This window comes from Podarcis tiliguerta (genome assembly GCF_965153285.1).
Source record: "Podarcis tiliguerta genome assembly, chromosome: 4".
In the NCBI taxonomy this organism is placed as follows: domain Eukaryota; kingdom Metazoa; phylum Chordata; class Lepidosauria; order Squamata; family Lacertidae; genus Podarcis; species Podarcis tiliguerta.
In genome coordinates this window covers 21,584,814-21,597,829 of record NC_139537.1, presented here as the reverse complement: position 1 = coordinate 21,597,829, position 13,016 = coordinate 21,584,814, and the positions used below count along the sequence as shown (strand labels likewise).

Genomic DNA, 13,016 nt, shown 5'->3' with positions numbered 1-13,016 from the left:
TAAGTACAAGTAAATGAATATGCTTAGGTCATTCTCTGAGGCATCAAAGTTTTCCGACACAGACGGAACATTTTCAAATTCAGAGGTTTTCCAGTAAAACCAAATCACTGCCTCTACTTGGGACATTTTCAGTGACTCCATCAAAGCTTGCTTACACGCATCAAGACTCTGTGGGACACCCAACACCCAGAAGGACACCAAAATCAGAATCAAAGCATTCTCAGGCAAGCCTATGACAACTCACTTCACTGTGACAGCTTTCAATGGGCAATAAGTGCCATTATGGTGGAAAATCAATACAGAGCTTTCTTGAAAGGATGTACATTTCAGACAGCGCATGACCCATGCCTTTTAAATGGAGGTGTGGTGCTGTGGGTTAAACCACAGAGCCTAGGATTTGCCAATCAGAAGGTCGGCGGTTCGAATCCCCGCGACGGGGTGAGCTCCCGTTGCTCGGTCCCAGCTCCTGCCCACCTAGCAGTTCGAAAGCACGTCAAAGTGCAAGTAGATAAATAGGTACCGCTCCGGCGGGAAGGTAAACGGCGTTTCCGTGCGCTGCTCTGGTTCGCCAGAAGCGGCTTAGTCATGCTGGCCACATGACCCGGAAACTATACGCCGGCTCCCTCGGCCAATAAAGCAAGATGCGCGCTGCAGCCCCAGAGTCGGTCACGACTGGACCTAATGGTCAGGGGTCCCTTTACCTTTACCTTTATGTATGTGCCAATGTTTCCTTGGAACCCATTTCCGTGGAAATATGTCGCACCGAGTTCTAAGAAAATTACCAGTCACTTAGTACAACATCCCAGTATAATTTTCAAACCATAAACAATCCTTATGGGTTAGACAGAGGGAGCGGTGGGGGGAGATCTTGTATGTATGTATGTATGTATGTATGTATGTATGTATTTTAAAGGAAGGAACAAACCTTTCCACCAATGATAAGCCCAGCCGAGAACTCGTGATTCTTCCCCACCTTACGCAGAACCTCAAACGTTTGGTACGCCAACTCTCGGGTAGGCGATATGATCAGAACTCCCAGTCCATCCACGGGAGTCCACTGTTGACGGTATAAGATCTCCAGAGCCTGGACAGTGACAAAAATGCCAGTTAGAAGCCCTATTAATTTCACTCGGTGGATATTTTTTTTTTAAGGGGAAAAGAAAAATCAGGACTGCAATGCCCATATTCACTGGCCAAGCTCACTGAGGCTGATGGGAATTGGCAGGCCACAACAACCAAAAGGGCGTCATATTGGCTGCCCCTGGGCCTACAGTAGAATATGAAATTATGAGATACGTTACTTACAGGTACAATGAAAGCCAACGTTTTGCCAGATCCAGTCTTTGCAGCTCCCAATACGTCTTTACCTTGCAAGGCCAAACCTATGGTCTGCCTCTGGATTTCAGTCACCATGCGATACTGAGCTTCCTGCAGTCCTGGTGTGAGGAAGACCATATATATATATCAACCTGCTTGGAATCAACCATTCACCAGGGGGGAGGGAGAGAAACCCTCATGTTAAAAGCATGTGAGAGTCCAGTGGTGGTGGTATGTGATCTAGTGCCGCCACCACTGACTGCGTTCAGCCGCTGTGAGAAGTAGGCCTATACATGTACTAATACTGCTCTTCTGTGAAAGGAGGATGCTCTGGTTGACCTAAAGCCTACGCCCCCCCCCCCAGCTCTGAAATGGAGAAGCCCAATGTACACAGCTATAGGACCATTCTCACAATTGATGATGGGGTTCAGGGACTAGACCACAAGCCCTTGGTGGTTCTCAAAGGGTGAGGCGCACCACACTGATGTGGAAGGAGAGGATGGCAAGTGTGGCAGGAAGATTCAAGGACAATCAAAGAAACATTAAAACATTTCAGCAGAGTATTGTATTAAAATCAAAATATTTCTTAATTTTCAGAATACGGATAGATGCAACAGGAGAGCAAAAGCATCAAGTGATCCTGAGGCCAATCCTAGTTGTGATTTTTTGGTTTGTTTTCCAGTGTATTTATTGTAATTTGGTATGGTGCAAGATAATGAAGTTGCCCAGTGAAAGAAGTTTGAGGACCACTGCCCTAGCTTGTTGTTTTAACACAAGGTTAGCCAACATGGTTGCCTCCAGATGTTGTGGACTACAACTCCCATAACTCCTGGCTGTGGATCATGAGTGTTACAGCCCACAACATCTGAAGGGCACTTCAATCTCTATCCAACATGTGAGAAGGTTCATCTGAACCTCCCATCCTCCAATTACCTGAGATGAGTATGGGCATGCATACTGGTAAATATTTGTGTGAACTGCGTTGCAAGCCTGTGTATCAAATATGGCTATAGTTGAAGGCAAAGAACATCCACTAGATCTTGCACATGGTTCACGATGTGTAATCAATGTTCAAGGGCCCAATTCACCCCCTCTGTGCACCTTAGATGTGTGCATTTGTCACACATGGCAAACTCCACATGGGATTCTTGCAAGGCCCTACACTGGGTCGGTGCGAAACTGGGTCTGTGTCGTTGTCCAACTGTATCTCTCCACATGCAGTTAATCCTAGTCACTTTGAGGCAGCGATATCACTCATGGTTATTAACGAGTTAAGAATATTAGAGCAGAATATATAATTATATGAAGTTGACACGTACCCTAGGACACCAAATAAGGATATCACACGTTAGGAAAACTGTTGGAAAAGCAATACATCGTTGGAAAGCAACAGTTAAGGTATTGCTTTTTTTCCCCCCAACTTAATTTTTTATTAGTTTTCATCAAACATACATTCCAATACATTCATTGTATTAATACATCTCATACATAGCATTAGCTCTATTGAGCTTTGGACTTCCTTCCTCCCCTTCGGTAAGTATCATATATTTTCTTTATGTCACGTATTTTATACATTTATCTCTTTGATCATAAGCTGTTGAAGTTAATCAAATCCTGCCAGTGTCTTTAAAGATTTACAATTGTCTCTTATATAATCCAAGTATTTACTCCAATTTTCATAAAACTTTTGTTCATCCTGATCTTTTATTCTCCCCGATATTCTAGCCAGTTCCGCATAATTAATCATTTTGACCTGCCATTCAGTTTTCCAATTTCCAGTTAAGGTATTGCTGGGCAGGTGATGATTCGTTGGATAATATGCTTTCTTCAACCGGCTAATCATGCAGGATTGTACATAACTGCTGCCAGGTTACTTATAGGCAAGTAAAAAAAAATAATCACCCCATGCAACTAAGAAGGGAACGTCTATAAAATATTTTTGGGAGCAGAAAATGCCTGGCATAAGGTTGTAGGCTAATAACTGCCATAGAGATTCTTGCTAAAGTATTGTACTTACCTTTCAGTGTTTTCTTAGATAATGGAAAATCCGAAAATCTTACCACCTCATTTGCATTTATCTGAAAATAAGCAAAGAAAAGTGAAATCTGAAAGGATCTCGTTTAGATTATTGAACAAGAGGATCTGTCAAGTCAGTCCCCTCTCAAATTTCTTAATTACACAGAATTAGCTGCCGTGAGAGAGATTCTCACATCAGAGTTGAAAAAAAGAGTTGCTGGTTTGCCACAGTTTATTGGGGAACAAGCAGCCTGCTAGTGGCACACTGCACAATCACCCGACCCCTGAAACAAGGGGAAGGCACAAACCAAGAAGTCGCAATTAAGCATGGCTTTCTATGTCAGTCAAACACAACACCTGGTTTGTTGCTCCTTAATAAACTAGGGATCACTAGCAATCTTAGACTGCAGTCTGTCAGTGGTTTTCAACCTCCTGATTCTTAGGCCAGGCCAAAATTGCAGTTCCCTACTTAATGGCTATGGGACGCAGGTGGCGCTGTGGGTTAAACCACAGAGCCTAGGGCTCGCCAATCAGAAGGTCAGCGGTTCAAATCCCCAGCTCCTGCCAACCTCACAGTTCAAAAGCACGAAGTGCAAGTAGATAAATAGGTACTGCTCTGGCGGGAAGGTAAACGGCGTTTCCATGCGCTTCTCTGGTTCGCCAGAAGCGGCTTAGTCATGCTGGCCACATGACCCGGAAGCTGTACGCCGGCTCCCTCAGCCAATAAAGCAAGATGAGTGCCGCAACACCAGAGTCATCCATGACGGGACCTAACAGCCAGGGGTCCCTTTACCTTTTACTCAATGGCTGTGCAGCAACACTTGGAAATGTAAGGCCAACATATCGGGGGGGGGGGGGGAATATGGCAATCAAAAGGAATACTGTATATCTCTTGCCATGTTCCCAGAGGCCACCTGTTCCTGGTTTGTACATACAACCCAGACATCTCACTCAGTGGCGTAGCGTGGGTTGTCAGCACCCGGGGCAAGGCAAGTAATTTGCGCCCCCTAACCCGGGGCAAGGCAAGTAATTTGCGCCCCCCGCTGCACTGTCCCTCCCCCAGATAGTCCCTCGCTCTCTCTCCGCACCGCACCGCACGCCTGGCACCCCCCCCTCCACAGTGGGCGGTGACCCGGCGGCTCGGATCGGATTCGCACACCCAGCACTGCAGTGAGAGAGAGTGAGCGAGCCAGGTAGGGGCAGAGAGCTGCGAGTGCGAGCGCCGCCCCCCCCCCAGATGTTGCGCCCGGTGCAGACGGCCCCCCCTGCACCCCCACGCTACACCACTGATCTCACTTCAATCAAAGCCATCATCTAAATATACCTACAGTAACTGCATCCAACTCTAATATTCACAGCTTCCCTGAAAGTAATGAGATGAGAGGCTGCACGTCTTATGTGTGATTTTTTAATACGAAGAGGAAGCAATGCCATCGCCACATTTTTCAACCTCCTACTTCCCTCCCCCAAAATGAGGTGTCTAATTTGCATTAGGAGTCTATCTGCAGAGATTTTTAAAAAGCTGATTACAGACCTGCCTCGCTTAGAACTCTTGACGCGCACATCTATATCTTCATTACAAATTTGCCTAATCATTTCTACTCTTGGGATATATATATATATATAAAGCGGCTGCTGTTTTTGTACTCCACATGTTTCTCTCAGCACTGCTCATGATGCCATAGTTTCAAAACTGTATTATTGCCATGCAGAGCAATCATCAAAATGGAAATTAGTCACATAGCTTTCATTTCAGTGGAAGCTTTTTTTTAAAAAAAAAGTCTGTCTCAAAAAAAAAAAAAAGAGGCGCTGCATTAAGGGAAGGGACATTTCAGAAGCATTGGCTGAGAACGTATGTGGCTTCAATAACTCTGTACATGAAGAGTGGTGGAATCTAGATCTTAAAACTTAAAATTTACAGCTTGTTATTTAATAAGAGAGAATTTTATGAAAATGCAATACAGTGGTACCTCAGGTTAAGTACTTAATTCGTTCCGGAGGTCCATTCTTAACCTGAAACTTTTCTTAACCTGAAGCACCACTTTAGCTAATGGGGCCTCCTGCTGCCACTGCGCCGCCAGAGCACAATTTCTGTTCTCATCCTGAAGCAAAGTTCTTAACCTGAAGCACTATTTCTGGGTTAGCGGAGTCTGTAACCTGAAGCGTATGTAACCTGAAGCATATGTAAGCTGAGGTACCACTGTACAGGTGGTATTTGACCCCTGTAAAGCTGGCAAAAATCAATAAAACCCATAATATTAAGTGTTGGGGATGCAAAAACCAAGCAGGAACCTTCTACCATATGTGGTGGGCGTGCCAAGAGATAAAGAAATTCTGGGACATGACTTATGAGGAATTGAAAAGAATTATTAAGAACCACGTTTTACAAAAAAACCCCCGAAGCATTTCTTCTGGGAATTTTGACAAACAATTTCCCTAAAGATAAAATAAAACTATTTCTCTATGCTACGTCAGCAGCAGGAGTATTGGTGGCTAAATATTGGAAGGAGGAACACCTACCCACCAAAGAGGAATGGTTTATGTAAGCTGAGCGAGTACTTGGAACTTGCAAAGCAGATATAATAAGAGACAAGTCAAATAAGACAGTTAAGAAAGAATGGGGGTACCTAAATAAATATCTGATGAGTCAAGGTTCAGCGGTGAAGATCTGGTTGTGTCTAGATTAACCCTGCAAAGGTAAAAAGCTCCCTGATACCAAGATGAGGGATGTACTGAAATACAGATAAGTTGGTTTTAATTAGGAATAATGAACTGTCGTGAGACTGACGGAAGTCCAAAGAACAAAAGAATATGAAAAATGAAATACCTAAGAAGTGTCAGCTTCTTAGGAAAACAGACAATATGTAAAAGGTGACTGTTTAAAGCGTATGTTTGCAAAGTCTTAGTTTAATAATGAATGAGCTAACGCAGTTCTATCTATGATTTTTTCTTACCTTCATTAAGATTTAACTGTATTAGTTTAGGTAATTTATTTAGATTTCTTCTTTTTCTTTTTTTGTTCTTTGTAACCTTTTTAAATCCTTTTTCCTCTTTTCACATTTAAGAGTTTTGATTTGTATGTATTTGCAATATAACTCAATAATTTTTTAAAAAACTTAATGTACTCGTTTTTGAAATGACAATAGCATTAATACATGGTAAACATAGGGTGCTTTGAGTACATCAGCAGCCTCCCATGAAAAAAAGATTGGGAAAAGACTTGTGGTCTGTACAGCAACAAGCTAAGAACTTTATTAAAAACCCAAATTTTTCATTTTAAGATTGAGCTAAATTAAAAATTGTGTTGGTTGTGGCGTTTTGAGAGTTCTGTTACTGAACAATTTCGTTCGCTGCTGCTTCTGCAGCAGCTATATGCTGCATTTTTATTTGTTTTATGGTGAAGAACTGCATTTTAATGCTTTCAACGTTATTGGAAGCTGCCCAGAGAACTCTTGTTATTGGGCAAAACAGTAATACGGTAAATAAGTACCGTATTTTCCGGCGTATAAGACGACCCCCCCCCCAACTTTTCCAGTTAAAATATAGAGTTTGGGATATACTCGCCGTATAAGACTACCCCTCTTCCAACGCACACCAAATAAAAAATTTAAAAACCAGTCTCCAGTCCAGCTCGGAAATCTGCTTCACTTCCCAGTGGCCGGGGGCTTCTGGGGCTAATTTCCAAGTGTATTTCTGCTTCATCTCGAGAGCTTGGTGTCCTCTGATTTAATTTGCTGTCGTTTTATCCTTTGGTGGGGAGTTGCTGCAGGAGCTGCTGCTGTAGCCGGCGTATAAGACAACCCCCGACTTTTCAGAAGATTTTCCTGGGTTAAAAAGTAGTCTTATACGCCAGAAAATACAGTAAATAAAATCACTGTAAAAGGGAGCCAGCAAGCACGGGGAGCCAGAAAACAGGCTTTCTATCATGCACACAGGACAGGAAAAGGGAGAACCAGGTGCACATGACCCAGCAGCAAAATCTCCTTCCTAGAGGAAAAGTCCAACTCCATCCACTTCACATGCTACAGGTAGGAGAGATCTGTAGTTGAAAGAGAGGAAAGTGTAGGAGGACCCATGGATCATATTAGTAGTAGCAGTAGTAGTAGCTGAGGCTGCCGAACAGACTCTTAGGCTGGGATGTTGCTTAGAGGGTTTTGTTGGTGGGGGTTGCTGTTAAAAGATACGAATTGTTTGTATCTACAGTACGATTTATGTTGTTCAATTTGGTGGTATGCTTTATTGCTGTGTTATTATTGTTTATGACTACTTTCGTTATGTTTTGAATTATGTTTTTTCCCATGTAGTAAGTTGCCTCAAGCATGCCTTTAACTATGGAAAGGTGACATACAAATAAAATGATTTATTGATTGAAACATAGGTTTCGGGGGGGGGGGGAATTCCACCCCACATCACATCAGCAAATGAGGCAAACAAGAGGAAAAAATATATATTACCGGTAGATACAACCCTGTGCTTTAGATTTCGCTCACGTGTCATAGAAGACTGGCCACTACTGTTAAACACTAACACCTTTCACAAATAAATTGCACAACTGTATTTGTTCAAAGTATTTGCATGTGTACATAGACCTTCTTGGTTCACAACACGAAGGCATGCAAGCCCAAGGAACACAGAGCGCTCTATCACATTTTTATATTGTTGCACCCAACTCCAATCTCTGAGTGACGCAAAAATCCAGGGGTTCCAGGCACCTAATAATAATAGTAATTTTTTTTTATTTATACCCTGTCCGTCTGACTGGGTTTCCCCAGCAGTACCAAGCAGTGTTAGAAACTGAGATATGAAAGCTAGGAGCTAAACGGCACCTTAAGCCTAGGTTAGGGCGCAACAACGGAATGTCTAGGCACTTTTTAATAACAGGAATACAAAGCTGAAAATGAATGAACTGCAGCTAAAATATGTTCATTTTTCACATGGTCTAGTCTTTCTCCTGTCCACCCCCTTAATATTATTAAGAGGGTCAATTCTTCAGTCTTCAGAGAGCAGCTGGGAGTGGGGAGGCAGAAAAAGGTTCTCCTTTCCTTCCACTTTGCAGTTTTAACCCGAAATCTTAAGCGCAGTACTGCACCCTAAGCTCAGAAACTGTTTGCGGTAATGAAATTCCCTGCTGCAAAACGTGCCTAGAATAACGGGAGTTTCAAACACTGGTACCAATCAGTACCCCCAAAAACTAATGTATGTGATCCAATCTGAATTTCTACTTCATTAATAGGAACTACACTCCATCCTTCTGCACCCTCATCCGAAACAAGGCCAAGGAACACCCTTTCCAACCCGCTACACTTCATGTCATCGGACATCCTGTTTTGAGTCCATCTTCCAATGGAGGCAAGCCAGGTTGGTACTAGCACTAGATGCCCTCCCCAGGGAAGTCTGCCTGGCCCCCAACATCAGCATATGCCAGGGGTCAGCAAACTTTTTCAGCAGGGGGCTGGTCCACTGTCCCTCAGACCTTGTGGGGGGAATGAATGAATCCCTATGCCCCATAAATAACCCAGAGATGCGTTTTAAATAAAAGGACACGTTCTACTCAATAAAAACTGATTCCTGGACCGTCTGCGGGCCGGATTTAGAAGGCGATTGGGCCGGATTTGGCCCCCGGGCCTTAGTTTGCCTACCCAAAGCATATGCCTTCCAGTAACTGCTAAAATGTGGCTTTTTACATTTCTATTGCTATTGGTGGAGGAGCGTTTATTGGCTACTTGTCTTCTGGAACACTTAAAGTTTTCAGTGTGTTATACAGTACTAGTATCAAAATAATTTTATTTGCAGAATATGGATACAGTGGTACCTCGGGATGCGAACGGGATCCGTTCCGGAGCCCCATTCGCATCCTGAACAGAACGTAAGGCACGACAGCGCGTCTGCGTGTGGTGTTTCGTCGCTTCCGCACATGACGCCATTTTGACCGTCGGTTCATGCGCTAGCGACAAAACCCGGAAGTAACGCGCTCTGTTACTTTCAGGCCGCTGTGGAGCGCAACCTGAAAGTGCTCAACCTGAAGCACGAGGTATGACTTTAGATGTCTTTTTTTCCAAATCAAGTTGTTGTTGTTTTTCGTTCCCCAATGCATTTTTTGTTAATAAAAATAATAATCAGCGATTAATTTTTTATTCTGAAAGTGTGGCCCGGAGGGGGGGGGTGGAGTTTGAGAACCACTCCAGAACACATTTGGAGCAAGCCCCCTCCTTCCCCCAAAGGATCCTGGGTGCTGTAGTTCCTGGACACCGCGAGCGGCCAGAATCCTTTGAAGGAAGGGGTGCGCTTTCAAAGCACCCTGCGCGCCCAGCTGCCTTCTCTCGCGGCTCAGACCATTCGTCCATCTAGCTCCGTACTGCTTGCACTGACTGGCAGCACCTCTCCAGGGGTCTCTCCCAGCTCTACTGGAGATGGAACCGGGGGGTTTTCTGCCCTTACCTGCGAGTAACTCTGCTGCAGCCTGGCGATGCCTTCCTTCTCCACCTCCCAAGCGGGGCGCTTCTGCTTTTGGCGCTGCTGGCGCAGCCGGTCCTTGCGCTTGGCGTAGTTCTTCTTCCAGCGCTCGAAGTTGCGCACCGGGTCCGCGCTGGGCCCACCGAAGGTCCGCCGGCTTTTCTCCATCCCGCCTCGGAAAGAGCCGGCGTGGGGAGACACGGCAAACACGCTTCCTGGCAGCGTAACGCGCGGCGGCCGGAGGAGGAGCCGGGCGCACGGAGAGCGCGTCAGCCTCACCATCTCCGCCCCACGGGAAGGGAAAGCCCAACCCCTCCGCGGGCGGGAGCGGAGTCTTCTTTACGGGAAGATCCTCCCCGCAGATCCCCAGATCCCCGTGTGGGCTTAATGCATCCTTTGATTCCTCCATTAATTTCAATGCGCCCATTGATTCGTTCCAAATGGTTATCCTTGCGCTGGATAACTTATATTTAAAATGTACGTTATATTTCTATGCAGCACTTCCGTATTGGCCGCTTGGGCTTAATGCTGCTCGTTTTTTAAATGCCGCTTGCTAAAAGCCATGAGAACAGGGAGCGGGGGTGCCTGGGGCAGAAAGAGAAAAGAACGATATTATTGGGCAGGCAGCAGAGCGAGGTTTCATCTGAACCTAATTTTTGCTTTTTCGCCCCCCTGGAATTATCATGTGGAGTTGGAAGGGACCGCGAAAAGTCATCTAGTTCAGGGTTTCCCAAACTGTTTGGGGGACTACGAATCCCGTGATCCCTGATCACTAGTCCCGGTCGCTAGGGATAATGGGAGTTGTGGTCCAACGGGAGACCCAAGCTTGAGAAACCCTGAACACGTGCAATCTTTTGCCCAGCGCGGGTCTCGAACCCACGACCCTGAAACTAAGAGTCTTGTGGCCTACTGACTTGGGCTATCCAATCCAAACCTGCTTTCGCAAAATTTATACACTGCTGCTTTATTGTGGTTGGGGGGGGGGGGGGTTGGGAGAGAGAGCAACCTCAAAGTGGTTTAAGCTCATCTCTGGGGATGTGTAGCGTTAATAAAGAGGAGACTGTCTGCTATGCGTTTTGAAATAAAGCCAGCAAGACATGGCTAGCCCCCCGCAGGTTGCCTGGACGATTGTTGCCGTTCAGTCAGCTTTACCTTTCAGCTGAAGTTACATTTGTGCGCTAAAAACCACTAGAGGTCGTAACTCTTGCATATGAATGTGAAACAGGCATAATAGCTGACAGAAGTGACTAGAGCTTTGGGTTTCCAAAACCTGAGTTGAGGTTTGGAGTATATAGGATGACAAAGAGTATCTCTGTACATGTGCAGAGTGCCTTTCCTGCACTACTCATCCCAATTAACCCATGCACTCTTAGAAAGGTTGCCCGTTAAGCTTCCCCCATGTACACAGAGAAGGAAAACATCAGCTGATCATGCTCATTATTTTATGGGAAAGCCTATGATAGCATGTATAAGGTATCGAGAACTGCTGAGATCCTAGCGCCTGAAATCCAGAAGAAAACTATTTATAAACTTTTTTCCATCATGGGCTCTGAAGGCGCCATATATAATAATAAAGATAAATTTTGTTCCAGAGATACCAATTGGAGCTATTGTGGACCATGGGGGATCACATTTGCATGTTTCTGATCGGGGCTTTCAGCTACATTAGTAAAGAAAAAGCACTTTATATGCGTTATAATATTGTGACACCAGATGGCGCTGTGGAGTCCCGTCTTTTGCCAACGTGATTTCCCTTTATGAAACTTACAAGCGTTTTCCTGAAACATTTTTAATGTGTCTAGATCTGGCCTTTCTTACAGTGCAGAAAGTTACACTGTATTTAACTAAACTTACTTCCAGATGGGAATCCAAGGCTCTATATACGCATTTTATTCTAGAACCAACAGAAACAGAGTTCTTGGGCGTGTGTTTTGTGTAGTACTCACACCATCTAGATCTAATGCATATTTCTGGCTCTGAAAAGTGCTTCTTAAGCAACTGGTTTTATTTCCAGAAGAAAAAGCTCATTGCAGATTGAGGCAGCATTACACCGCTGTCATGGGCGTAGCGGGAGGGGGGAGGAGCTGCCCCCTCCTAAATCAAGTTAATAAATAAAAATACTTAACTAAAAGCAGAAATTGTAGAAAGATTTTTCTGAGATAAAAAAAAGTAATTTAAAATAACTGTTTTTGAGACATTTCATTCCAAATCTTCCAGAGGATGATGACAGGTGGGTGTCCTGTCCCCACACAAATAAATACAGTGGTACCTCAGGTTAAGTACTTAATTCGTTCCAGAGGTCCGTACTTAACCTGAAACTGTTCTTAACCTGAAGCACCACTTTAGCTAATGGGGCCTCCTGCTGCTGCTGCGCCGCTGGAGCACGATTTCTGTTCTCATCCTGAAGCAAAGTTCTTAACCCGAGGTAACATTTGTGGGTTAGCGGAGTCTGTAACCTGAAGCGTATGTAACCTGAAGCGTATGTAACCTGAGGTACCACTGTATTGGTTCCGCCCATGCCTGCAGTGAGTCCATTTGAAAACAGAGGTAGGTGTGGGTGGTTGTGCAGCAAGATAACAGTGAAGATCACTTCTTCATTTACCTGGGGCACCTGCAGAGAGGAATAGGTAGGGATAACCTAATCAAAGGGAGGCATTTCAAATGCATATCAAGTAACCTGGCTCCCAGTACGCTTCCAAGAACAATTCAAAGTGTTGGTGCTGACCTTTAAAGCCTCGGTCCAATATACCTGAAGGAGCGTCTCCACCCCCATGGTTCTGCCCGGACACTGAGGTCCAGTGCCGAGGGCCTTCTGGCGGTTCCCTCACTGCGAGAAGCCAAGTTACAGGGAACCAGGCAGAGGGCCTTCTCAGTAGTGGCACCTGCCCTGTGGAACGTCCTCCCATCACATGTCAAGGAAATAAACAACTATCTGTGTTTTGGAAGACATTAAACAGCAGCCCTATTTAATGAAGTTTTTAATGTTTGATGTTTTATTGTGTTCTTAATATTCTGTTGGGAGCCGGCCAGAGTGGCTGGGGAAACCCAGACAGATGGGCAGGGTATAAATAATAATTTTTTATTTTTATTTTTATTTTTATTTTTATTATTAACCATACCCACTCATGGATGCCAGGATCTAGAATCAACCTAGATTGAAATTGAGAACAAGCATGAATGCTTTTGCATGGGGAAAAATACATTATTGTGCTACAAACAAGTTAGTGCCT

General features: G+C 44.6%; 1 protein-coding gene and 1 long non-coding RNA gene across 3 annotated transcripts in view; one reads left to right on the top strand and one right to left on the bottom strand.

Moving 5' to 3' along the window:
* Positions 1–10,083, bottom strand: part of DDX10 (DEAD-box helicase 10) — a 157,426-nt gene extending 147,343 nt beyond the window's left edge. For both annotated transcript variants that reach the window (XR_014510182.1, XM_083436292.1), the window contains exons 1-4: positions 9,772–10,083; positions 3,335–3,395; positions 1,306–1,436; positions 926–1,084 (exon numbers count right to left, since the gene is read on the bottom strand). Coding sequence is in view for 1 of the 2 variants with exons in the window: in XM_083436292.1 (XP_083292418.1) it covers positions 926–1,084; positions 1,306–1,436; positions 3,335–3,395; positions 9,772–10,068 (648 nt within the window). In the remaining variant the exon portion in view is untranslated. The remainder of the gene's footprint in view (positions 1–925; positions 1,085–1,305; positions 1,437–3,334; positions 3,396–9,771) is intronic.
* The window catches only part of LOC310675916, a 212,913-nt gene that overhangs the window by 141,135 nt on the left and 58,762 nt on the right, over positions 1–13,016 (top strand). The window lies entirely within an intron of this gene.